We start from the raw sequence: 26,964 nt of genomic DNA on the forward strand, positions 1-26,964 counted from the left end.
GGTGTGAGCATGCCTATGTTTACCTCTCCGTATTTGGTTATGTTCTTCTGAAGTTTGCATTTATAGCCTCACTGGAATCTATTTTTAAAATGTATAAAAAAAGATTCTAACAGCATTCATGAGAAGGTGTATTGAGAGCTACTTGGAGTTGACTAGCAGTGTTACTGTAGAGAAAAATGTTATAAACTGTATTTGCCATTGTGAGTGAGAAACTTTTAAATTATTTCTTCAAATAATGTCTTTTATATGCAGATGTATGTAGAGTATATAACAATTTAGTTTTTATTGTGTTTCTGTTTGCCAAAAAACCCCAACAGTGGAACTATGTGTACTCCTGTAAAACAAGAGAAGTGTAAAGCAGGTTTCTGAGCCCCTGCTTGTGCCCCTGTTTTGCTGGGCATGTTGAGACATTTGCTCTGTCGTTTGCAGCTTACCTGTCTGGTCCTAAGCAAACTTAACTGAGAGAGAGTGAATTAGGTGAGCATTAAAAGAAAAGGGAAAGAGGTTAAACCCTCTGTCGAACCTCTTCTATGCCTTTGCTGAGTGCTTCATTTTAAAAACTTCGGATTTGAAATGATCTCTCTCACAAACAGCAAAGCACAAAATGCAATTAGGTAGATGCTGTTAACATCTGTAATTTCCCCTGCTGCCTGTGATATTGAAAAGATAACTGATAACTGACACCTGGATGAAGTGTTTCCTTTTTTGCCTAATATAAATGATAAGTGTAACACTTTCAGCTCCCATGGTAGAGTGACATGGGTGTTTCTTGTTTTTCTCTTTCAAGTATGAGTGGGTTTAGCACTTTTCTCTGAAGGGTGTTCAGAGTTGGTTTGGGTTGGGGTGCTTTCCTGTCAGCCGCTTGCTGTTCCTTTCTTTGCAGTGCAGTTTTCAGAAAGCTCAGTTCAAGTTTCAGCTATCAGAAGTTGTATATATTTTTATATAGCAAAAGTAAGTCATTCTAAAAATGGAAAGATATGCCTCTAACTACAATTACTGCTTTAGCATTATATGAAATAGCAATCTTGCAAGTCTGGAAGTGCATTCTTTTCTGCTGTTGTCATCCCTGAGTGCATTTCCTGAGCTATTATATTGATGTTTTCCTGGACTTGCAGAGTGCAAGCAAGAGCAGGCTTTTTCTGTTTAGAAAATGGAAATCCCCTTCACCAGTAATTAGTTGTTGAATTTCAAGACTTAACATTGCGTAATTTTCCAACTACTTTATGTTATTGAGAGGATTTGTTTTTGATAGCTGCGTTTTAAAACACTCTTTTTGAGCTTCATGTTAAAGCACAGTGTAACTAACTGATTAAGTCTAGCTTTTCTGGTGGTAAATAGATTTTCTAATTTAAATATATCAGTATTAATTATCAGGCTTATCTAAATCATAAACGTGAGCATTTAATTGTTGTGTTACCTGTAGTTATGAAGAAGTATAAAAATAAAGTTTGTCTGATTTTGGAGAGGAGGAAGAGGCACCCCAGCATCCTATTTAGAAGAGAGAGTAACACAGTTATTGATATCATTGCCTATGGTGTGATACCTGGTAAGAAAATAGTGGTAACTTTTAAATATTATCCTTGATGGTTGTTTTGCTTTTTCTGCAGTAACTTCAATATTTCAGCTTTTATTACTTTTTTTCCCTTAGTCTCTGCTTTATATCTAAACACAGGCAGCTCCCACAAATTTTTGCATGGCTTCAATTGGACTCTTCTGACTTTTCAATCGATTTAACTGGAAATTTGGTGCACAAAACTGGATATGCTTCTTTAGCTAAGCAGACTGCAAAGCGTTTGAATGCATCAGGAAATGTAAAAATAAGCTGGAATCTTTTTTTTTCCTTTTTTACTTTGTCACAGAAAAATATGCTTTGGTTACAGGCATCCTTACAGTGGCCTTTCAATACCTAAACGGGGCCTACAGGAAAGCTGGGGAAGGGACTCTTTGTCAGAGGGTGTAGGGATAGGACAAGGAGTAATGGTTTTAAACCCATTTAAAAGAGGATACGTTTAGATTAGGTATCAGGAGGAAATTCTTTACTCAGAGGGTGGTGAGGCATTGGGACAGGTTGCCCAGAGAAGTTGTGGATGCCCCATCCCTGGAGGTGTTTAAGGCCAGGTTGGATGTGGCTTTGGGCAACCTGGTGTAGTGGTGGGAGGTGTCCCTGCCCGTGGCAGGGGGTTGGAATTAGATGGCCTTTAAGGTCACTTCCAACTCAAACCATTCTGAGATTCTATTGTTCATGATCTCTGAATGCTGACCCTACCATTAAATGATAGATGTTCTCCTTTCCCTGGACCGTAGCCATCATCTAGGAAGTGTTAATGGTGTTGGCTCTAATTTATTACCCTAGGTAACCATGTTCAGGTGGTCCCAGACCTGTGATGGAATGACATTTCATGCCTTTCAATGCAGTTGAACTACTAACTACTGCTCTAACTACAGATTCAGATTTGGGGTCTGCCATTTGTGTGTTCTTTATGGCACTGGAGCCTTGTAGACTTAACTATTGAAAGGTTGTCTTATTGCCAAATGGCTTCTTTTGTGTTACATGTGTGAAACGTGAACGCTCTCCAGACATCCTCTAGATGACAAAGATTTTTTTTTTTTTTTTTTTTTTTTTTTTTTTTAGGTGAGCTACAAATGGTGCCTCAGGCCTTGAAGGCTATGATTGTAAATATACACTTATTCAAAATGGTTGTCTTGCTATACCTGTCTGATCTGTTCTTTTGAATGGTTAGTTTGAAAACTATAAAAATACTAACCTTGAGAGCATGTTACAACTGGATATTTGTGGATGTAGAATCCTGCCTGCTCACTAGAACAAAGTGAAAGTATGTTGCCATCGGCCAAAAAAAGGGCTGTATTTTACTAGGAGCTGTAACAAAAATACATTTAGCCAAAAACTAGGGTAATTCTTTTAAACGTTTTTAAAAGGATATAGCACCAGCTGCCTTTTGCACTTGGAGAGGGAAGGAAGGAGGGAAAAATGTATTTTGAAAAGAAAAGGGGATGATGAAGAGAAGAACTTTCACAATAAGATAGTTAAACACTCTCCCACATTTCTCAGGCAGTGCATCAGTTCCTTTTGTTACCAAGGGACATAGGTTCCTTTTGTTACCAAGGGACTCAGTCTGTGCAATTTATGCAGGTATTTTTTTGTGCTGTCATTTTAGAAGTCAATTTCTTCCATGTTTTCATCAGATAGTATACTTACTTCCCTGTTTTCATCAAATAATTAAGTCCATGTGTACAAAGCTTCTGCACTACCCATGTCCATATAGGAAGGTCATGTCTTAACCGAATGTTTAGCCTATAGTGTGATATTTGAAGTATCTTGACTCTTGCTGTGTTTGGAACTTTAAAAACTATTTTTTTGTGTGTTTGATCTATATAATCCATTTTTTCATTGCTTGTGTCATCTTTGCAAGTGGATAAGTTGTCATCTGCTGTCTTTTCATCCAAACAAATAACTACTGGCTGGTAGACATAACACAGTTTATTTTAGTTCAGTCACTTGGTTGCACCGAGCTTGAGAATGTAAATCACCGCCTACTTTACAAGCGAGCAGCGCTCCATCCTTGTAGCAGGATGGAGCTAACGTGAACCACTCATAACTAGAAATGTACGGACATGTCTGTGAAGTAACTCATAAAATCAGATAAAATTTAATTGGGTCTTCATCTAAAAACTGTGGAAATGTAGTAAGCCTAGTTTTGTTTTCAATTTTTACATATACTGCAAAGGATCAAAAGAGAAGAGTCTTTGAGGCTAAAATGTGCCTTGTCACTTAAGTGCAGATTTATACGAATAGCTTAATTGTATAATAAATAACATGTCCATGTCCCAGCAAGTTGACTTTGGTTTATTGGAGCTTTTTTCTTCTGTACCAATGAAGTAGCTCTGATGTCCTCATCTACTCCTGTTGCTTGATTTAAACTTGTAGCTAGACACATTATGATTTTTAATAAGACGTTGCTTGTTTTTTTTCTTCATGTTTCTGTCACATGATGTATACTGTCAGTCTATCCTCACCTAGTCAACAGTGTTCATAAGAATTATATTACCTCTTCATCGGAAATTACTTCAGTGGCTTTTATTACTGTCTTCAGGTCAGTATTGGGAGGCTCAGAACATAGGAAAGGGGAAAAATTGGGAAAATCATCTGCGTAAGGAAGGCAAGAGGAATATGAAATGAAGTGAGAAGGAAGCTGTGAAAAAGTACCACACTTGATGTCTTGCAGGGAAACTGGAAAAGTCTGTGGTTTCCTGCCCTTGTCTCCTGCCTGGACAGGGGTTAGTCAATGCTGGCAAATGTATTGGCTATCACTGTGAAAGTAACAGGAGGAGCAATGAAAGGTGGGGAGTAGGGACTAGCAAGAATTAAGAATTAAAGTGTGGTTTCCTCCCCTCAATTTAGTGATTTCTTGTATTTCTTATTTCTCTTCAACTGTGTATTCTGGTTCCTTCATTTAATCAGTGATTACACATGGCTACAAGATCAGCTGGTTCAGAAAAATACCATACAGCTCCCTCCACACACACGCACACGGGAGGAAACAAGCATAGCTTTGTGTCAGATCAACTCACTGGACCTATTTGCTTTGCAGCTGTTTGATCATTCAATCAGACACAAGAGAAAGTATTACCCATTTTGGCAACTACGGCTTCACTGCATGATTGGAGGACAAGTGGGAATACCAAGACTGGCAAATTACTGAAGAAAACTGGTGAATCTGCCCCATCATCTGTGCCGCAGTGCCAACAAGTCTGCTGCATTTGTACAAAAGAACAACAGTGTTCAGGTGTTCAGGAGTTAGTACTTCTGTGTGGTAGGGGTTGATGAGCTAAGCGTGCATGGTGAAGGCAATAGGTATTCTTTGAAGAGGTAGTTAAACATTTACTCTAGCAAATCCTTGCAGTTGCCTGAAGAGATGGTCTCTGCCACATACTGATTGGAATGTTTTTGGTGGCTTGGTTTACATCGATCCAACTCACTTAGTGGTTTCATGAAACCATTTGAGTGAGCTTTGACAATAAAGAGGAGGGAAGGGCTGCTCTTCTCAGAATTGGTGCAGGTTATTTCACAGACTTCAACTGAACAGCTTTATTTGTCTTGCATGCTTGCTTCTAGATGGAAAATGTAAATGCAGCCAATCCAGCCTAGAGCTAGTGTCACCACTTTTGTTCTTCTGTCTTTTACTTTTAAGTGGAGAATTTCAAAATTTGGAGTAGGAGTTGAGAATTTAGGTGATTGCTTTCTTCATGCAGTGCGCCTGAGGGAGGCGTGGTGGCAGGCACTGTGGGCTGGGCTGCGGGGAGCATCATCCCATTTGTGCACTGCATCACCCGAGCTCAGCAGGCAGCCAGAGGGAATGAGCATACGCCTCAGAGTTAGGTTCAGTGCTTACCCAAGTGTCTGTAGGATCAAAGCCAACTGCTGTCTAATCTTGATACCAAGATTAGAAAATCAGTAACTTTGCCAAGAAATGTGTTAATTGAAAGAACAACTGCCTGCCTGGGAAGGTGTAGCTCTCTAAGTACGCCTCATAACACTGAGACAGATGTACATTTAACATTGACATCTTCACTAGTAACTAATTTGATTGGTTTTCCTTTGAGTGTTATTATTAGAGACTCAATATTTGGTATATTTTCTGTTCAGAGAAATAATAATTTTCGACTAGTCCAGTTGTACATTTCCTTGACTGGGTTCTACAGAAATTTACTACAGATAAGTTGGAGGGGGTGTAGTTGTACACCAGCAACCTGGTGTAGTGGTGGGAGGTGTCCCTGCCCATGGCAGGGGGTTGGAATTGGATGGCCTTTAAGGTCACTTCCAACCCAAACCGTTCTGTGATTCTGTGAAATCTGCCTCACTGCAGTTCTTCTAGTGAATCATGAATTTCCTTTTTTGTTTTATTTAGTTTTGGAATAAAGAGTAATTTTTAAGACCAAACCATTCCATGATTCTATGATTTAATTGTGTTTTGTTTCTCACCTGGAAGGTCTGAACATAATGGACACTCCGCCGGTTCCTTTGCAGGTCAGGGCACAATGGGATTCATCCCTCAGTTGTAATTTGTGAGGGCATTTGAGATTTGACATTTTGATCTCTTAACAAATTTTACCAAGTGAAGGGAAAGCTTGAATGTGTAGTTTTATCACTTAATGATATGCTAGCAAATTTAACAGTCTGAAACACCGAGTTGTTGTCATAAAAGAGTGGTGGAAAGTGATTTAAAAATCCAGGAATGACTCAGGGAATAGAAACATATTCTATGATTCTTGTGCTCATTATGGCTTGATGAAAAAGTTGATTTTTTACAAGAAAACCCTTAAAATACTACTTTTTTTCTTTTCTAAAGCTTTCAAGTTGAATCTGCCGCTTCAATTCTTCAAACTTACATAACTATTGGAGCAGTTTTTTATTCTGCTTTCTTTAATGCTGTTGAACTTTTTCTTCTAGAAGCAGGGGTCTCTGAAGCTTTAGATGTATGCCAGGTTTAAGGTTAGCTTAGGAAATCTTAATTTGGCTGCCATTGTATTGCAAGCTTAAAATGAATGAAAATGTTGTTTCAAAAATATGTATCACCAGACATTCATTTGGTGATACTTTGCAAGTCAAGTAGTATGCAATATCACGTAAAACATGACATGCAAACCATGTGATACCACTCTATATGAATTCTACAAGTATTCTCCAAGTCTAAGTTTTGCGCTGTTTGAGAGAAAGCCGGCTCGATCTCCCCAGGCGTGGCCACAGGCATTTCGGCACTGGCTGAGTTCAGCTGAGCGTGATGAGGTGGAAGCAATGGTTGTTATCCTTGCTGTGGGCAGAGAGCAGCCCGGCGGGGCCTGCTGCCAGGAGCCGCCCGCAGCCATGGGCTGCTGCCTCCCAGGCCTCGGGGCCTGGCGGGAAGGCCGGGAGCTGGGCAGGCCGGCAGCACTGCGCTGGCCTGGGGCCTCCTCTCCCTCAGAGACGGGAGTCTGAGGTGGTGGGGCTGGGCTGGGTCGGAAAGGCTTTGCTGGAACGTTGAGGGTAATGGGGTCGTGGTGGGAGAAGAAATACCTAGCCTGGGCTTGCCTGTTTTGGGCTGGGAGGAGGACAGTGTCTGGCATAATAATCTTTATACTGCCTTGTTTGTGGTTTGATCTTTTTGGAAGGTGGTTATGTGAGGGAAGAAAGAAAAGGAGCTAAGCTCGCATGCTTTGATATACAGCAGTGTGGTATTTGTGCGATTTTTTCCTTCACTGTCCCAGAAGATAGTCTGTAGACTGTTCGTAGAGTAAGCTACTCGGTGAAATGAAGAGAAAGAAGCTACTGTTCATATTGCATGCCTTCTCTAAGAATATTGAGCTTCTTTTGAAAATCTAATTTTTTGTTACTGTAATGTTGTATCTTGTGAGTTTTTTCTTTTCTGAAGGAAGTTAGAGTATGGTATGTGTGCAGGAGATGCATCAATACCGCCTGTGTTATTTTCAAAGTATTAAATAGATCATAATCTGTCATATTAATAGTAACTTATTTTTTTTACGTGTACTGGAGTTGTTAGTGTGTGCTGCCTCCACAATAATGAAGATTGGGATTCTCAAATGCTCATCCTGTCTATCCATTCTGTGCTATCCATAGCCCAGTACACTGGCTATAACTGCTTTAAATTTATTTTTTTTTTGGAAAAAGAGCCCTAGAAGCATTATTACCATTAACCGTAATTAATCTCTGGGTTGCTCCCAAGAGCAAAACCCTATGCAGTTAGATGTCATTCCTCTATGTATGATACAAAAACCTCTAGTGATTCTGTCTTCTTGATGTTTAGTATTCTTTACGCATCTTGGACTTTGCTACTTTTAGTAATTTCCACAAAATAGTATTTTAAAAATAATCTTCGAACGTCATGCTGCTTGGTAATGTCTGCCTGTTCTTCACATTCCAATTTCAGTTTGTGAAGGTGAAGCGCAGTAATAGGAACATAGGCTGATAAGTGTAGTATGAAGTTCTCTGTTATTTTGGTTAAGTTTGGAGAGGTGTTAGAAGGAAGATGAAAATTTATAATCCTGAAGATTTGCATTTACTTAAATGTCTCTGACTGAAAATGTAAACTATTTAAAAATATTGTTTATTACAGGCAAAATGCCAGCCCCTGAGCAGACCCCAGTGGTGGAAGATGGGCTGCCACAGACAGCACAAGAAACTTCTACAGTCCCAGGCATGGAACCAGAGACTACTGCCACTACCATTTTAGCTTCTGTAAAGGAACAGGTATATGCCTTGCTTTTAGCAATTCAGAAATCCAGCATGCATTTCAGAATTAATCATTGTCTTTTATAGCATTGCTGGAAAGAAACATTGTTTCTGAAATTTGTTTCCTACTGTTAGTATAGTGTATTTTGTATGTCAAAATGTAGGTGTCTGAAAGGGTTCACTTGACTGCAACAAACAGAAGCATCATTATGGTATTGTGTATGCTGTGATGTAAATCAGATTTGAGATGTGGGTTTGTTGTTCAAACAAAATATAAAAATCAGTAGCGTAGAACTAAATGCAACTTTGAGAATCAGACCTTTTTGTCCATTCTGTAAAGTTGTATACAGTGTTACAGAAATATGCTCATAAAGAGTTTGTATGGTAAGTTAATGTTTTGTTTAAGAATAGGTCTTAATATTTGGGTTTGGAGTTAGGTATCAATGTCCAGGTAACAATATATTTTAAATCTGCAATACATTTCTGAAATGTATCTTAGCGATTATCTCTATAAGGGGGTGGAGAAAAACATGATTGCATCATATGGTCTGAATATAAACAAGTTTCATACCCATGGAACCCTTAGTCTAAAATGAAAACTTACTGCAAGACAGTGAAATTTGGATCTTAATTTCATGACTAAATACTAGTTTCAAAAGTTTTTGAGCTTGTAATAGACTAATAATTTCCCAGTGATTTTAAAATTGAGCTTCCAATGTTAAGGTTATTAAGGCTGGAGGCTATCAAGATATGAGTAAGCACAGTTAACTTGGTTATAAAGAGCTTGAGCTACCTCATCATCTGAAAACAGCAGTTGGTCTTGGACTGCCTTAGCTTATCACAAATGTCAATTGGAACTCATTTGCTTAAAGTACGTTTGTGGTGATTTTACATTAGTCCATATTATTTTACAGTTGACAAAGAACATGCTTGGAATGGTATCTCAGATGATGAGCAGCACTGTAATAAATGACAGTGCTGTAATTCCTAGTGAAATAAGGAATAATTTTACCAGCCAATAATCTTACCACTGTGATTACTGTCCAGAAATGCCCTTGTGGAATTTAATGCAATAGTGATTGCATAAACCGAACATACAATTATGACAGCATTATCTACATTGGATTGATAAATATACATATATATAAAAGGCATTCGTTAACATACCCTTTCCTACTCAGGAAACATTTTATCTTGTTCTTACAGGAAAAAATGGATGATGGAATATTTCCTCATTATAAAAAGGAGCTTAAAACCTCTTCCACTCTTCATTCAAAAAAAGACTTTCAAATTTATGGATATTAACCTACTCCATTCTGATCAAAGGAAAAAATACAACTAAAATTTTGTTTTAATAGTTGCTGAAACACAAACTTAAACTGTAGCTTAGCTCTGTAAAGTATATAGACACGTTAGAATGAGTGGAATAGGGAGGAAGATAAAAATCATGCTTTGCTCTTGAAAATAATAACTTGAAGGTAGTAAGAACCAAACTGTAGCTTTCTGGTATTCTTTCTGTTGATATTAATTATGGACAGACACTGACATATTCAACGCCCTTCCTGTATGGCACAAGTCCCAGAACAGAATATTTTCCAGTGCAGTTATTTACTTTATTAAGTTTGAATGGAAACTAATATGCTGTTTACTATGGCTTAACTTCGTTTTATTCAGAAATCTCTCTTTATTTGCAGTGGATCTGTATTTGTACAATAGAGCTGCCACACCTTAAATTCGTTACTTTAGACACGCTTAGAGTGGAACCAAAGTTGAGAAAAAATATATATAATTACTTGTTCCACTGTACAAGATTTTAACGTAATAAAAACCATTAAAGTTACTGCAGTAGTTCTGAAATAAGTACATAAATTTATCAAATGACGTTGTTAAACAATGACTACCATAGTGGCGTAGATATAGACATATCTATGACGTATCATATGGCACAGATATTTTGAACCTACTTTGGCAAGGGGGTTGGACCCGATGATCTCTTGAGGTCCCTTCCAACCCCTACAATTCTGTGATTCTGTGATGTACAAAGTTTCAGTAATTAATAAGCCTATTAACTTTACAAGACATTTTAAATAGCCTCTCCATTTGTTTCCTTTTCTTGCGATCACAAATCAGTATAAGACAACCTTGTTATCAAAATAGAGCATGTCCCTTGAACTCTGGACACTCCCCTCCTTGAGACAAAATTGCCAGAGAGCTGTGTAAATATCATGATTATGTTCTAGGGAAACAAATGCATCATTTTCACTAAAAGTGAATTGAGATTGGCAGTATAAGTGCAAAGAAAATTTGATTACTACTGCTTTGTCTGTGCTCTTCTGACAAAGCTTAGTTTTTAAACATGAAAACAAATCCTAATTAGTATAAACTATGCCATTGCCACCTCCGCTGTCTTAAATGAGGGTAGGGATAAGCTATTATGTTTGCCTCACTAGTGGACATACTTTTGGATGAAAATCAAGGGAAGGACTGACTCTTAACACAACTTAAGTTACATTTCTGATATTGGATTTCCTTTTTGAATGCAGGGAAATCCAAAGATGAACTGTACTAAAGCTGAAATTTATTTTAGCCTTTTTTTTTCTAATAGTTGCATGTATACAATGGTGTTTTGTTTTGGAAGGGCAACATCATAGCAGTTACTTTTTGGAGAAATATAAAGACAGCTAGTTGCCAACTACTCTAGATGAAATTCTAGATTATTGGGAATCGCTGCTCTTTCACAAGCATGGGCCTTACACCACTGATTTAGAGTTAATTGTTGCTGAATTGGGAAGATGAAGTGGGTGACCAGTTCACCAATTCAATTGAAAATTTAATTTCCTGCTTGGTGTTGGCTTTCCTTTTCAGTGATGGGGCTGAGGGAGGAAAAGGTCTCACAGGAAGATACTTCCATTCCTCCAGCTTTGAAAAGTAACATGAATATACTGCTTCTGATTTGTTTGCCAAGACAGAAGCAGTTGCAGCAGTGGTAGATTTATTTATTTCAATTTCTTTGTTCTTTAAGTGTCAACTAGTTCAAAGATGGCCAACTTTTCACTTTTTCCTTTGTAAACAGGTGATAATAGACTGAGAATGATTGGATATGCTTTTGGGTTAATAATCATAAATCTCTTTTGGTTTCCTATGTGCTTTTCTAGAAGTGTTCCCTTTCGTTCAACGCTTCATCAAAACTTCTAAATTTTCCATAATGATATTGAACCATGTACTTAGAAAATGTGCAGTTTACTTTTTTCCTTCTTTGTTAAGTACAAAATTATTTAGATGGCTATTGAGGATTTTTTTTTATGGGGTTGGTGGGGGAGAAGAAAGGAAAACTATACAAAAAAACAGCTTACATATGGAATTTGCAGAAAGAATGTGTTCTTTGTACATCAGAGAGTTTTTTATTGCACATTTAAAACATTTTTTGCTCGAATTACTGTATTTTGATATTAAGTTTGAGAGATCTCTCTACCAATTCAGATATAACTTTGATATAAAGCACTACATAATCCAACCGCGTAGGCGTGTGTGTGGCTTCAACAGAATACCTGAAAAAAGATGTAATAAATGCAATTCTGGTAATCCAGCACAACAATTGAACAGTCTTAGTTTGAAATTCTGATTTGGATTAGTGATGAGTGAGATGGATAAATGTGTATCTATTCTGAGATGAACTTTTTGTTAAATGGTTGGTACTTCTTAGTAAATGGCTTTCCAATCTTTGTATAAGGGAAACAAAATCTTTGCTAAATGACTGGGAGATTTTTTTTTTTTTCAACTCTTAATGTTGTTTTCAACTGTATAGATCATTCTTACCCCTTTAATTGCAGAACTTTGAAGTTTGCTGTCTCTTGTTTACAAATTTGAGGAGTTGTAGACTCTGACGAGGGTGGAAAGGCCTTGCAGAGAGATCTGGACAGGTTGGAGAACTGGGTGATCACCAACCACATGAAGTTCAACAAAAGCAAGTGCTGGGTCCTGCACCTGGGACGAGGCAACCCTGGCCGTACATACAGACTGGGCAACAAGATGCTGGAGAGCAGCCCTGCCGAGAAGGATCTGGGGGTCGTGGTAGACAGCAAGTGGAATATGAGCCAGCAGTGTGCCCTGGCAGCCAGGAGGGCCAACCGTATCCTGGGGTGCATCAAGCACGGCATTGCTAGTAGGGCAAGTGAAGCGATCATCCCGCTCTACTCCGCGCTGGTGCGGCCTCACCTTGAGTACTGTGTGCAGTTCTGGGCACCACAGTACAAAAAGGACATTCAACTGTTGGAGAGTGTCCAGAGGAGGGCGACGAAGATGGTGAAGGGCCTGGAGGGGATGATGTATGAAGAACGGCTGAGGTCACTGGGCCTGTTCAGCCTAGAGAAGAGGAGGCTGAGGGGGGACCTCATCGCAGTCTACAACTTCCTCGCGAGGGGTTGTGGAGAGGCGGGTGACTTATTCTCCATAAACCCCAGTGATAGGACCCGTGGGAACGGGGTGAAGCTGAGGCAGGGGAAGTTCAGACTAGATATCAGCAGGAGATTTTTCACTGGGAGGCTGGTTGCGCACTGGAACAGGCTCCCCAGTGAAGTAGTCACTGCACCAAGCCTGTATGAATTTAAGAAACGTTTGGACTGTGCACTAAGTCACATGGTCTGAACTTTTGGGTAGACCTGTGCGGTGCCAGGAGTTGGACTTGATGATCCTTATGGGTCCCTTCCAACTTGGAATATTCTCTGTTTCTAAATATTTCCAGATTTGGTGAATCAAGTCTGAGAAGTCTGCTTCCCAAGGCTTTAATTTTAAGACAAAATTTCAGCAATTCCTTTCTCAGATGAAGCTGCTAACTCATTTCCAGAATCAAAATTCTTTATGCTTTGTTTTTCCTTTGACAATTAGATTAGAAAATAGAATTAGAAATCAGTTTTTTCTTCATTGTATTGCATTGCATTATTAGCATTGTATTGTTAAGCTTCTAAGGGGAAAATCCCTTTGAAGAAGAGCCTGCCTAAAACTGTGGGCATCCACAAAAGATACTGGAGTATTTATACCTCTTGTAAGACTGGTAGCTTACCAGGCTCTACTCTGCAACAACTGAACTCTAATCAGCAGCTGGCAAAACAGTACACTTAGCAATTTAAAATAACCCATCATTTTAACAAACAGTTTTCAAAGAGGATGCTACTCAGCTGAAGTCAGTGAATACAGAAAGGAGGAATGCCACTTGAGGTCATTGTATGAGAGTACTTTTCTATTAATTGCTGAAGTTTCGATTCCTCATCAGCTAGAGCAGCACTAAACTGTTTTACCAGACCAGTGAACAATGCAGGCATAAAAGTATTAAGGGCTTTAATGGTCTACTGCTGTTGAATGCAGAGTAAGTATGATCAGCCAATAATTGTCGCTGTGTGATTTCACAACCTGTAATGCGTGATTCTATTTACCCTGTCCAATTTTTTATCTTTTGTCTTCTGTTTTGGGAGATAGTGAGATACTGAAACCATGAAAAAGTAGTTGTGTGCGTGAGTAAACTTTATTTTTACAGAAAACTTTGAGGTTGATCTAATATGGTTAGTTAAAAATTTTGTTTCTTTTCAACAGACTAGAGAGAATTCAAATATTGGGTCACTGAAGTACAGTATTCAGGTTGAGAAAATATATTTGATGTGTTTTAGTCAGTTCCTTAATTTGTTTCAGAATTAAAGCAAGTGGAAACATGTAGGACTGTGCATGGATTAGTGCAGGGGCTGGCATTTGTTATGTGAAGAAGGTATAAATTATTTTTTTCCTCTTGTTTTGCACCTTTTTATCATAGAAATGTCCCAAATAAAACTGCGTTTCCTTAGCACAATGAATCCTTACATAGGCAATGAGAGCTGTGTGTCTCTGCACTGTATGTTGCAGCTAAATGAGAAACAGTAGCTGACAGGTAAAAGTATTCCTCTTAAATGCTTGCCAGCCATTTTTATCAACTCAAACTACTGGAAGAGGCTTAGCTGAATTGTTCAATGCTCAAAAATCTTTATGATTAGGAAGACATTTCAAAGTTAACTTACAGTTACTTCTTGATTTTTCACAAAGACAGTGAGGTTTGGCGATTTAAGCAATTTAGCATATCCCTGTGCTACTACATTGCATCACAGCCTTGCATTCTGCCCCAGCCTGCTTCAGCAACCATTCAGAACTGGTAGAAGCTGACACTGCTGCAAGATGCTTCCCTTTCCGTGGTGTCAATGGCATCAACTCTCCCAGGTGTCCCAACTGCCTGATCCTGGTATGGCAAGACAGGCACATGCCATTCAAAAAGAGTTCAAGAGTTGTTTTTGCTGCTTGTGACATCACTGCTGATTCTTGAACAATTGTCACTAGAAAGCCTTCAGTTAATTAATTGGACCCTTCTACCCTGTATTTAGAGTTTTAAATTACCTGTATTTTGCCAGGTTTCAAATTACAATAGGGCAAGAAGAACAAAGTTTTTATTTTTCAATATTGTAAATCTTGAGTGCTTATTCTCCTCCATATTACAGAGGTAGAAAAGTTCTTGGTTAAATGAAAACGTTGGATCTCTGTGACATAGTGCTATAATAGGATGCACAGACAGACAGCACACAATTGCTTCTGAATTTTCTTAGGCTATCTAAAGACTTCAATAAGAGAATAATAGTCGTTATGGTCTGTCGTACAAATTATGTTCCCATTACTTAACTGTTTTCAAGTATTTGTTTTAATTGCCAAGCGTAGTTGGCAACTTTTTTTTTCCACTTCTTAGAGAGCCACAAGCCTATAAGAGGTGCTCAGCTCTCAAAAGAAGAGAGCAGTGTGTTTTCATGATTGGTATAACTTGCCTCATCTGTGTCTTCTGGTAATGAAGACCTTGAAGCATCTTCGTGAATGAGGTCTCAACATCATTGCAGAAAAATTACTGCCGGGCATTCAGAGCTTCTAGGTCCGTTTGGTCGGTTGTGGTATACACTACAACACTGACACCCCATGCAGGGTTTTTCTCTGCTCCAGAACCTTCAGCCTCCAAGAGCCTCTTGTTACAGAGCTCTGAAGTTTGAGTTTGGGCTTTTAATCACAGAAGCTTGTCTGCCTGCAGTCTTGTATGTTTGCCTTTCCAAAGCAAGTTGCTTTCTTCTTTCTTGATCCATGTATACTCTGCTTCTCGCTGAAAATAATGAAAAGCTGGTATTTTTATAGCTTCGTGTTAAGAAATATGGCCTGTGGTTTTGCAATGAAATTTAGCTTATGAGCAGCACAAAATTGTCGTTTTGTGAGGTGATTACTCACCTGTTTAGCAGTAACTACTTAGAATTATATATTTTTCCTCTGTGCATTGAGTAATCTTGGAAAATAATAGCTCTGTCCGAAGCATTGTAGTGTATATGTTTCAGGAGATTTGGTTAATACCAGATCTTTGGTTAGTATGGCACTGTATTCTGTACTCTGTGTGTTTAACTCTACTATGCCCTGCCCACATAGATGATATTCTGAAAATGAAAACGAACATAGTAATTAACTCCTCTCATGTTGTCACAAGCCAGTGCTATAAAGAAATATTTGTGATTTTTTGCTTAGGCTAGCAGCTTCCTGTGTTGCCAGCATTGTATGGGAGCATCCTGTGTGAGGGGGATGGCTCCCACTCCTTTCAGAGAAGCTGTCTAGAGAAACAAATTCAAATAACTTCCTGCAACAAATAATATGTTATGTGATAGATAAACATATTTGTGGTAGGTGACCATTCAAAGTGGTATCCCTCCCCCCCTTCTCCCAGGTTTACTCTTAGCATGTGATGTATTTTTTTAATCTTTTTTTTTTCCTTTTCTAAAAAAAGGGTTTTGTTTTTGAGTGCTCATTTTGTTTGTCCATATTTGTGAAACTGACTGTGGGGTCTGAAACAAAGGATAAATGCTGGTTTATTGAGCGATGCAAATAGTATGAAGGAAGTACCAAATTTCTTTAAGGGACTATAAACTATGAAAGTGATCAATGCAGTTACTTAAAATTGATTAGGACTTAGTTTCCTGTAATTGTCTGATTTAAACTAAAACAAAAAAGACAGGCTTAAAACATCAGGTGTTCTAGCCATAAAGAAGGTGGCACCTCTAAAATCATCCTGAAAAAATCAGTCTGAACGCATAACAACATTATTCAAATAAAAAATGAAAGTCATTTTTTTCTACTTTCACAGAGTAAATTAAATTAATCTTGCTTTCACTTGCAAAAATAAATTAGGTCTTCGTAGGTGTCAGAATGATTTTAAAATGGCAAATTAATCATAAAGGGAGATTCACGATGGATATCAGGAAAAGGTTCTTCACCAAGAAGGTAGTTGGACACTGCAACAGGCTCCCCAGGAACGTGGTCATGGCACTGAGCCTGCTGGAGTTCAAGGGGCGTTCTCAGATGCATGGTCTGATTTTTGGGTGGTACTGTATGGAGTCAGGGGTTGGACTTGATAATCCTGTGGGTCCCTTCCAAGTAAGGGTGTTCTTTGATTCTGTAAACCTTTGCAGGTTAGCGCACTGTGATATTTTTTCTTAGCAGCAGATAAACAGGTCATGAATAATACTGTAAATGGGCAAATGAGGGTGTAGGTACAAAATCAACAGTGCTGAGTACCTCAGGTGAAGTGGCCAAACATGATTTCTTGTGATTTTTCTGTCATGTCTACTTTGCACAGTTTTTCTGATTTAGAATACTAGTGAGTTTTGCTTTTTAAACATAGCATAAATTAATGGAGTAAAATTTATTACTACGTTGTCAGTTTGTTACATTCATGTTTTCCACACCCAAGAAAAATAGAAATATGGTTCTTTATGTTTTAACTAGTTTTTGATATTTTTTTTTTCAGCATGGGGAAAAAATAGCTGCTGTTGTTGTTGTTGTGTTTATTTAAATTATGATCATATTTTATTTAGCCAGTTTGTTAATTTGGGTACTGTGCAGCTTCCTGTAACAATTTTATATCACAGTGCTCTTTTAAGAGAAAAGTTGTCTATGTTCTGCCAGTCAAAACCAAATCATATGATTTTCTAGACAGGGGTTACACTCTCACTGAGATGTGATGTGAAGTTAGCTAATTTTCAGCAGAAAAAGAAAAGACTTTTTCCTACCTCAGTGCTTTCAGTTAAACCTCACTAATCCTGATCTTTGTAATCACCTGAAATCCTCAAAAAACCTCAGGTTATTATTGGTACTGGGTGGAGCTCTGTTCTCCAGATGAAGAATTTGAGTATGCTTTGAGGAGTTATCAGGAAGCAAGCACATTGTGAAATAAGAGATCACTGATTTATCTGATCTTAGTTATCTCGTTCTTCTCTTAAACACCTTTAGGACAGAAACCTGTGATGCATTAGTTTATAAAGATGCCATCCTGTAGATACAAGGTCAGTTGACAGCCCCAGAACTTATTTTCCCTCCCATGTGTCTGATTCCTACCATTGTAACTGTTGGAACTGAAGCTTTGTCCTATTTCCTTTGTGCATATTCCTTTTTAATTGATTTACTTTATATAAAGGCTTTCTAGAATATGTCAGCCTGTTTGGTTTGGTTAGTCACTGTATTTTTTTTCCTTCTGGAATGCAAAATGTCAAAGTATAAAGTTGCCCAGTAATAACATTTGCTTTATAAAGTATTTTGCTGCAGAAATACATATGAGCTGGTGTAGATCATAGAATCATAGAATGGCTTGGGTTAGAAGAGACCTTAAAGTCCATCCGCTATCTAGTTCCAACCCCAATGCCAGGAGCAGGGATGCCACCCGCTTCTGGCCCGCTGCACTCTGGCCTGTAGGAGACAGAAAAGCGGGTGAGTACTCAGATAAATGTGTATATGTATTAAGTGTAGTATACTACACAAATGTGTAGTATGTATTAAGCTTTCTAGATTAAAGTTATTTTTATTAATGCTTCTGCCTGTAATGTACAGGCAAAGCAATACAGATTGGCTGAGTGGAAGCAAATAATGGCTAGCAGATGTTTTGTTTGTATTCATCTAGTTAAAAGATCATTAAAAAACAGATCTGCAACCTGAGCCTTGCGTTCAATTTCATAGTTTAAATCAGTGACATTACTTTTAAAACTATTTAAACAGCAAGGAATGGGAAGGAGTCTTAGCCATAGGGTACACTTTTTATATTATCTCAGCAAGTGAGGAATGCAATACTGTTTATTTTAAGTTTGTTACATGCTATATAATACATCATATTTTACTTGGGAAAAAGCTTGCCTTGCCTACATTTTCTTCAAAAGTTACAGAACTTCAGCATCTGAATGTTTTTTTTTTTTGAAAATCTGGGCATTCCCCACTAAACGTGTTAATGTCTGGCTGGTGAATCATTTTTTGGATAAGTGGCTCATCTATATTCACTGGAAAATAAATTCTCATTTATAAATTTATTTGCTTTTTTGTTTAATATACTTTACATATATGTATATTTTCTTCTCCAAAACACAAACGGTACAAAAGAACAGAATGCATGTGTATCTCTTTTGTATAACATGAAGTTACCTCATGCTAAGACCTGGTATCAGCCTCTGAAGGCTGGGTCTGTGCTGTTCGATGTGGTTCCATTTTGTACAAACCTTCCAATATTACCCGTATTTTCTAGTCCAAATACAGGCCCATAAGATGTGCTGTGGTCCAAAGGTTATCACATTCATGATGCTTTTTGTATCAGGTCACAGGATTAAAAGGAGTGTTAACTTTCAAATTCTGTTCAGAGGAGGATTTTAATAACATCCAAGTTTAGCACACATGTCCTAAAATGCTTTTTCATGTCTCAGCATTGACTGTTCTAAGCAGTTCTGATGTTGAAGCTTGACAGTAAATGCCAGCCTAGTGGAAGGAGTTTCTTTCTCTTATGCTATAAATGAGCACCGAATTGCCTCCATCAGCTGAAGATCTGGGTGGCCTGGAAAGAGTTGAAAACCACATCTACTTCCCCTGGTCCCCATGGTCTGCATATTTATTTTTTGGGAGGGGTGAGTTCAGGTGCTTTACTGTAAATATGCAACTATTTCAAAATGAAAAAGCTTTGTGCCATGAGGAAAGATCATATGCTGGCATTTAGGGACAGCTAGATATCTATCTGTTTTTAGGGTTCTTTTGGTTATCTGAGCCCAAAACAATCAGAAATCATTTTAAAGTTATAAAATTTTACTCTAATTGATGATGGATCTTAAAATTTTAATTGATACGGAAGCCTGAAATTGAGCTCGACCATTGCTGTCCAGTTAGACCTTCTCTGCTTTCAGCATGGTGGTATGCTGCATTTCAGGACTGCTGTTTCTTGGGCACTCTGAAATCCAAATCTATTTTAGTGTTCTCAAGTGTAACATTCTTTAAAAACTATTTTCTTAGTGGAGCAATAGCAGAAAAATGCAGTCTTGTAATGTGGATGGGCCATGAAGTTGATCAGAGGGCTGAAGCACTTCTCCTATGAAGAAAGGCTGAGAGCTGGGGCTGTTCAGCCTGCAGAAGAGAAGGCTCCAGGGTGACCTCATTGTGGCTTTTCAGTACTTAAAGGGGACTTACAAAAAAGATGGAGAATGACTCTTTGCTCAATCAGATAATGACAGGACAAGGGGGAATGGTTTTAAACTAAAAGAGGGGAGATTTGGATTAGAGGTCAGGAGGAAATTCTTCACTCAGTGGTGAGGCACTGGCACAAGTTGCATGGAGAGGTTGTGGATGCCCCGTCCCTGGAGGTGTTCAAGGCCAGGCTGGACGATGTAGGGTGGCATCCCTGCCCATGGCAGGGGTTGGAACTCGGTGATCTTTAAGGTCCCTTCCAACCTGATCCCATTCTGTACCTCTGTCCCATGGCAGTAGTGGGTAAGTTCATCATGGTGGAGGGAAAAAGCCTTGCTGGACAATATTTAGAATATCTGGAAGTATTCAGTTTGGTTATTGAGCAGTGAGAAGTATTTGAAAGTGTCTACAATCGCTTGAGTCTTATGGGGAGGGGCAGTAACTTCTGTGACACATCTTTAAGTGGCCAGTTTGTTGTTTGGAAATTATATTTGTTATATTTGTTAGTTGGCTTCCTGATGAAATCAGTGCTAATTAGCCTCCTATTTGGAGGCAATCTCATTGCAGGAGCCAAGAGAAGAAACTTTATCCCTGCTTCTGCAAGGTGAATCTTGGTTTTAGAGTAGTATTTAATCACAGTTACTCTGACCTCTCCCCCCGGCTGGAGCTGAGAGGTGCAGAGAGGTTCTTGCAGACCGTTGGGAGCCACGGGTGCATTGCTGAGCTGTGCTTGCTCTTGCTGAACAGCTGCACAAGCTGTGAGAAGTAGAGTTCTCTTTCAGGAGCTGTTAAGGAAAATAAAGTATTTAAGCCTTGTTCCATGTAACCTAAGGTATGAAATAATTGTTTGCATTAACTACAGTCTGTGAGTGAAAGTGACTTTTGTGATATGGCAAGGCTTGCAACTAATGTGTAATGCAATTACATCAGATACATTTGGGGTGGGGGAAAGCTTATTGGTTATTTACTTTTTGAAATTAAAGGAATGCTTGTGTTGTATTTGACTTCCTTCAAAATTGAATTATTAGATAGAGATGTGCATCTATTTTAAATAATATTGAATGGTTTATTTAACATGATGGGAATGGAGAATATCAAATTGAAAAATAATACGTGTGCTCTAATAGAATACTTCTCTGTCATTAACGAAACCTCACTGTGGAGTAAAACTTCACAAATATCCCCTGATGACAGTACAGGTTTCAGAGTATTATATTCATAATAAAACATATTTCTATATAGATTTTCATAATACACAAAGATTCTGTGTAGCTCCATGTATTTCCCGTGTCTTCCTGGGAGTATTATGTTCTGAAAGCTGTTCCAGATTTTATGAAGGCTGAGGTTTGGTACTTACGACTCAGAAATATAACAAAAGCTGAAATACGAAATGGTGAAATAACACATCTGTCTGCAGCCAGTTTCAAATAACAATTTCTGAGTTTTTGAATACTGAAGTCAGAATGTAGCATAGCTTAGGATTTGAAGTTTTGCAATTGGAAAGGGTAGAATGCAATATTTTATGGTACAGCTCTGTTATAAATGAAATTGAGGACCGACTTTATAGGCACCAATTTTGTTAGATTGTGACAACATAAGAAGATACCAAAAATTTTAATTCTGGGAGGAGTAAAATCCACAAATGCTTAAATACTCTTTTCTTTTTGTAACAGGTGATTAAATTTGCATGAACCACTGATTTAAAGAACCATTAAATTCCCCCTTTCATCTAAGAATTTATTTCACTAAGGAGAAATCAAAACAAGAAACATGATTGTGATGAAACCTATTTTTTTTTCAGAATTAATCCACACCAATTTTTTAACATCAAGAATGCTTTCCTTTTTATTTTGCAATTTCAGGAGCTCCAATTTCAAAGACTTACCAGAGAACTGGAAGTGGAAAGGCAAATTGTGGCTAATCAGCTAGAAAGATGTAGGCTTGGAGCAGAATCACCAAGTATCGCCAGCACAAGGTACAAGTCCTAATGACTTTACTTTCATATGTCCCATGAGTTAAAGGGCTTCTTATGTCCTGTATACATACATTTCCACTGATAGTTCTTCACCTTCCATTAATATCTTAAGTATAAAAAAATGTAGATTTGCTATAAAGAGTTGTGAGACAGTTTTAAAAGACCTCTTTAATCATCAATTACATTCTCAGTATAGGGTGTGTAAAGCTTTAATTGCACTTAAGTATGTTGAAGCTTGCTTTTAAGATTCAGCCAAAGAGAAATGCAGTAGACTTATAAATATTTCTATCAAACTAACAGTGCTAGTTAAATGCACTAATCTTTACAATTTCATTTTTCCTGAATTAGCTGCCTAGTTTCATCCAGCTCTTCTGAAATACTTCCTCATTACGTTTGTTTTCAGGGAATATCTCGCTGTAATTTTACTGTTAGCATATTTTAAGCAGTGTGAAACATGCCTGATATATTTAATGTATAATGATAACTGTAGCAGAGCATTTCATTAAGATTTCATTAATATTTTTATAAGAAGTATGATTTTTTTCAAATCCTTAGCAAATTTTTAAACTCTTAAATGTATTTGGGTGTTTATTCATTTGAAATATGTTAAGTGATTGGTAGGTCTTGATTCTGAAAGCACTGATAACAGTGCATTCTCTTATGAAACACTTATACCTGCATTTCAGGTTGCAGCACACTTCATGTTGACATGTATAGAGAGAATGTGCTCTGAGCATTATATATCTTTTTTCCTTGATTACTGTTGTTCTTGTATTCTTTCAGCAGTAAACTTAGGTGCCATTTTGAAGCATTTCCTTCTGAGGTTATGATGCACCTTTCTACAAATTAAACAGAAAGTTGATCCTTCAAAACCTTAAGAAATGGGACATGATTATTTGCAATAAATAAATAATTTTTAAAAATCCAGTGTAGCAGCTAACACAGCTGTTTTAATACATCTTATTACTTGGCTTAAGGTGTCATTTGACAACGTTGTTCCTAGCATGAGAACTGTTTGAGAAACTTTGAAATATTTAGAAATATTCCTTCGACAAGGTAACTATTTTATACCCTTCCTGCTTGCCCATCCTTCCTCCAGATCCAAGCATTTCTGCAGTTACAGTTCAGATTTTGGTTTTGAAAGCTCAAAAATATTAGGTTCTTCTGGAAGAATAAGTAGAAAGCCTCTATTATTATAATTTATGCCTACAGATACCTCTCATTCAGTCTTGAACCTCCTAATATCCAATTTCAGAGAATTTGCCTGAGCAGTATACAAGGAAAAATGTTTTCTAAATTTGCTGTATGGGGATGTAGAGAGCAAAGAGCACTAGAATTTAGCTTATCCCACAAATAAAGTTGTGTAGTTTTTGAAATAACGTACAATTACCAGCATCTACACAATGAGTTAGATACTATACTTTTAATATTTACCAAGATGAAAAACATAATTTATAGCTTCTCAGAGTCATTTGTTCTTTTATTTACTCTTTATGGCTAAGCAACATTTGTATGAAAAAGCTGATGAAAATGTAGGGGGAGAAAACATTAGCACATAAGTTGGTTTGTAATATGTTTTGGTATGAGAACATCTGTGACCGTAGGTAAACTCTTCAAGCACTTGTTTTCAGGGCCATAAAATTTTATTAGTAACTATGGAAAAATGAAACCTATTTTAAAATAAAAATTAATTATAATCTTAATTTTTATAGACACCCTTATCTTCTCACCGCTGTTCTACTTTCTTCAATATTTTCTTATCCCAGCTGAATCTAGTCTCATAATGATAAGAATGCAATACTACACAATTTTTTTACCTAGGGACACTGTATTACAACTTGATTCGCTCAAAACTTTGAGATGTGTGTGTCTTTGGTTCATATTTTGGCTTATTCTTTAATGTGGCCATGCTTTTTAAGAGATGTGTGAGAAGCTGAAAGAAAAATTCCATATTAGAACCAGATGTGTCCATTTCTGCACAAAGCATGGCTTCCAGTGGACGTAGGGTTGTTGAAAGAATCAAAGTAAACCAGTAGCTTAGAGGAGTGTCATGGCAGACACAAATGCAACTGCAACTCTTATACCTGTATTAAAAAAAAAAAAAAAAAAAAAAAAAAAAGGTGTGTTTCCCCAAACTGGGTGATGTAAATATCTTGCTAAGGCTGACAAGGTATTAAATAAACATGAAGAGGGCATCTGAGGCATAGTAAAGCTTGGAAACTGAATGCTTTGGGGATGGTGAACAGCCTGCTCAAAGACACACAGAAAAATAAGCATTGAGGCAGAAAGATAATGTTTCTCCCAGACAGATACAAGAATTTTCTAATATGGCCTTATTTGGGAGGGGGGCAGGACAGAAGTGCAGTATAAGATGCATACACTTCTTTATTTTTACCCTTTGTTCAGGTTTTCTGCCCCTGAGCAAATCAACAATGCTTTGTTTCAAAGATAATGCTTTAATCTCCTTTAATGCGGTTAAAACGTTGGGAGCATTTGATGTCGGAAGTCCAGCTGAAGGCTTTTTTGACTTCAGTGATGTGGCAATGCCTTTAACTGACCACTTCTAAATTGGTTTCTGGCAAGGCAGCACTGGCCTGGAGGTAGTGCTGCTTGCAAAACAGACGCTGACCCCAAGTCACAGGTACATGCGTGGCAGCATGTGTCCATCTGGGTTGTTGCAGCTTGGGCTTTTAAGCTGTTCTGTGCTTCAGTAAAATCATCCCTTGAGCCAGCTCATCACGCGGTTGCACAAGTGCCAGCTCAAGAGAAGTCTCCTAACAGCTGGTGAGAGAATGGGGAAATGCAACATCAGTGGCTTGAACCAAGTTAAATCTGCAGCTTGTACTCAGCTAGTTCCTGTGGCCACTCTTAGTCTTGGTGGCTGTGAGCCTAGATGCTCAAACGAGATGGAGCAGACTCTATGCAGATGTAGGCATGGTCTCCAATTGTGCACCTGGATAAATCCATCTGGAGGTAGCTAGCCACTGGTGGTGAGACTGCAGCCTACTGAGCTCACCTGAGAAGGACTCTTGTTGCTGAGGAATGGTTCATTCTGTTACTGCTAGTACTTAAGAAATGTCTTTGCTGCTTTGTACATATGAACAAAGCAAAACAAACTGACGGTACTTGCAGTTTTATATTTGTTAGGCTGTTGCAAGCCTTTATTACAGCTATATTCTAAATGCAAGCAACACGTAGGAGTAGTAGTTGGCTGTTTTGCTCTCTAAAGGAGTATGAAAGTTGACGACAGCAGCAGATCTGCATGTACGAAGGAACTCTAATGCGGGTGGAGAAGGAAGCACTAGTTCAACTGCCCTGAATTCCAAAATGTTTTTATTTTTGTGTACGTGTAGGTTATTGCCTGTTAAAATGCTTTCTTCTCATAATTATACTTATAAATGGGTGTTGTTCTCAAGCTTTTCTAAGATCTTTCATGCCATCCCATTGCATGTGAGTATTAAATATTTTTCATGTGTTACACGCTATAAGATTGGAGATGGCAGGCTTGGAAAAACAATGCAAAGTTTCAGTTCTATTTTTTACTTCTTGTGTTATAACATGCACAGGTTTCTATGAGGAAGCCACCAGGCTGTTCAGCCTCCCATACAAGCACAGATACAGACAGCATTGCAGCTAACTTTCCATCTGCGGTGTTACTCAGTCAGATTCAGTTCTGGGCTGCCAGGTGTGTTGGAGTGCATGCTGATGCAGGTAGATAACAGTACGTGTCAGGGGTCAGCAGTCAGACGTGCTTTATAAAAACACATTGCCTGACCTGGTGGGAGCTGGGCAAATGACTTGCACAAAGTCAATTCATCTTATTCTTTTCATGAGTTACTGTGTGCAGCTCTTGAAAACTGAATGTTTTTGGGAACCAAAAGGTTCACATTTATTAATTTAATTGTAAAATATTACACTCATAATAGCACCAAAAAAGTGACATAAAAGGAACACTAGATGTGATCATTTAAAGAAAGCGGGTCCTTTTGGCATTATGGTAAACGGTCAAAAATTAACACTTCAAGTACTGAATATACTGAATTGATCAAATTTAAGTTGTAATGCGCCTACCTGAAGTCTTTTGAGTTTTGTAAAACGAAATTAATGTTGTAGCTACTAGAGTGGTTTATTTTCTCTGCTTTATGTAGCAGATAATTGGTATTGGAAAAAAGGGGTTAAAATACTATGAGCACTTCGTGCCATCTATAAAATATTACAAAGTGATTCTGTAAAATATTGTACTCTCTGAGCACTGATCGTTTTCTTCGAGATGAACATGTATTGCATTTCATGCTCATATTTATTTTTTTTTCCTACAAGTGGGAGAATGCTTATAAAGATTGTAAATAGGGCAAGTGGTTTTGCTTGAAAGTCAGCACATCATCATGTTACGCTGGGTAACTTTTGTTCCACTTGAGGAGCAGTAATGGGTGAGACACTTCCAAATGGTGTACCACCCCCGTGCTCGGGGCGTTCCAGGGCATGCAGCAGCAAGTTTGTCTCAACAGCACTGACCTCTGCTCACTCATTATTCTTACAGAAACTAGTTTGTTCATATTCATGTTCATTTGTTCATATGACACACCAAGTGTTTCAGACTTTCCAAAAGGTGTATTTGAAATTGCTTGCATACATGATGTCACCAAACTTTCATGGCACGTTTTAAGCACCATAAAGTTTACCTTTATAATCAGTATGTGCTTTGAGGGGGCATGAGCACAGGGGTGTTAGATAGGAATTTCAGTTATTTAATAATATACACTAATTTTACACTTACTAGAATTTGGAAATAAATTGATGGAAGGCCTACATTAAATTTAAAAGAAATAAAGGATATACTTTAGTTTTCTTTGTTGCAGAGCTTCAGTGCACAGTAATCATAGAACCATAGGAATCACAGCATGGCTTGGGTTGGAAGGGACTGCATAGATCACCCAGTTCCAACCTCCTGCCATAGGTGGGACACCTCCCACTAGGTCAGGTTGCCCAGGGCCTCATCTGGTCTTGAACACCTCCAGGGATGGGGCATCCACAATCTGTGCCAGTGCCTCAACACCCTCTAAGTGAAGAATTTCCTCCTAACCTCTAATCTAAATCTCCCCTCTTTTAGTTTAAAACCATTCCCCCCTGTCCTGTCATTATCTGATTGAGTAGCATTGCTTTCCATCTTTTATAAGTCCCCTTTAAGCACTGAAAAGCTGCAGTGAGGTCACCCCAGAGCCTT

General features: G+C 38.1%; 1 protein-coding gene across 4 annotated transcripts in view; it reads left to right on the forward strand.

Moving 5' to 3' along the window:
* The first annotated feature begins 646 nt into the window (after positions 1 to 646).
* The window catches only part of PKP4 (plakophilin 4), a 74,612-nt gene continuing 48,294 nt past the window's right edge, over positions 647 to 26,964 (forward strand). For 2 of the 4 annotated variants that reach the window (XM_035331836.1, XM_035331834.1), the window contains exons 1-2: positions 8,130 to 8,263; positions 21,628 to 21,740. In XM_035331836.1, coding sequence (XP_035187727.1) covers positions 8,135 to 8,263; positions 21,628 to 21,740 — 242 coding nt within the window. In that variant the 5' untranslated portion in view covers positions 8,130 to 8,134. Of the gene's footprint in view, positions 653 to 7,223; positions 7,231 to 8,129; positions 8,264 to 21,627; positions 21,741 to 26,964 lie in introns of those variants that run through there. The other 2 variants (XM_035331835.1, XM_035331837.1) reach the window with 2 other exon arrangements.

Source organism: Oxyura jamaicensis, chromosome 7 (genome assembly GCF_011077185.1).
Source record: "Oxyura jamaicensis isolate SHBP4307 breed ruddy duck chromosome 7, BPBGC_Ojam_1.0, whole genome shotgun sequence".
Classification (NCBI taxonomy): domain Eukaryota; kingdom Metazoa; phylum Chordata; class Aves; order Anseriformes; family Anatidae; genus Oxyura; species Oxyura jamaicensis.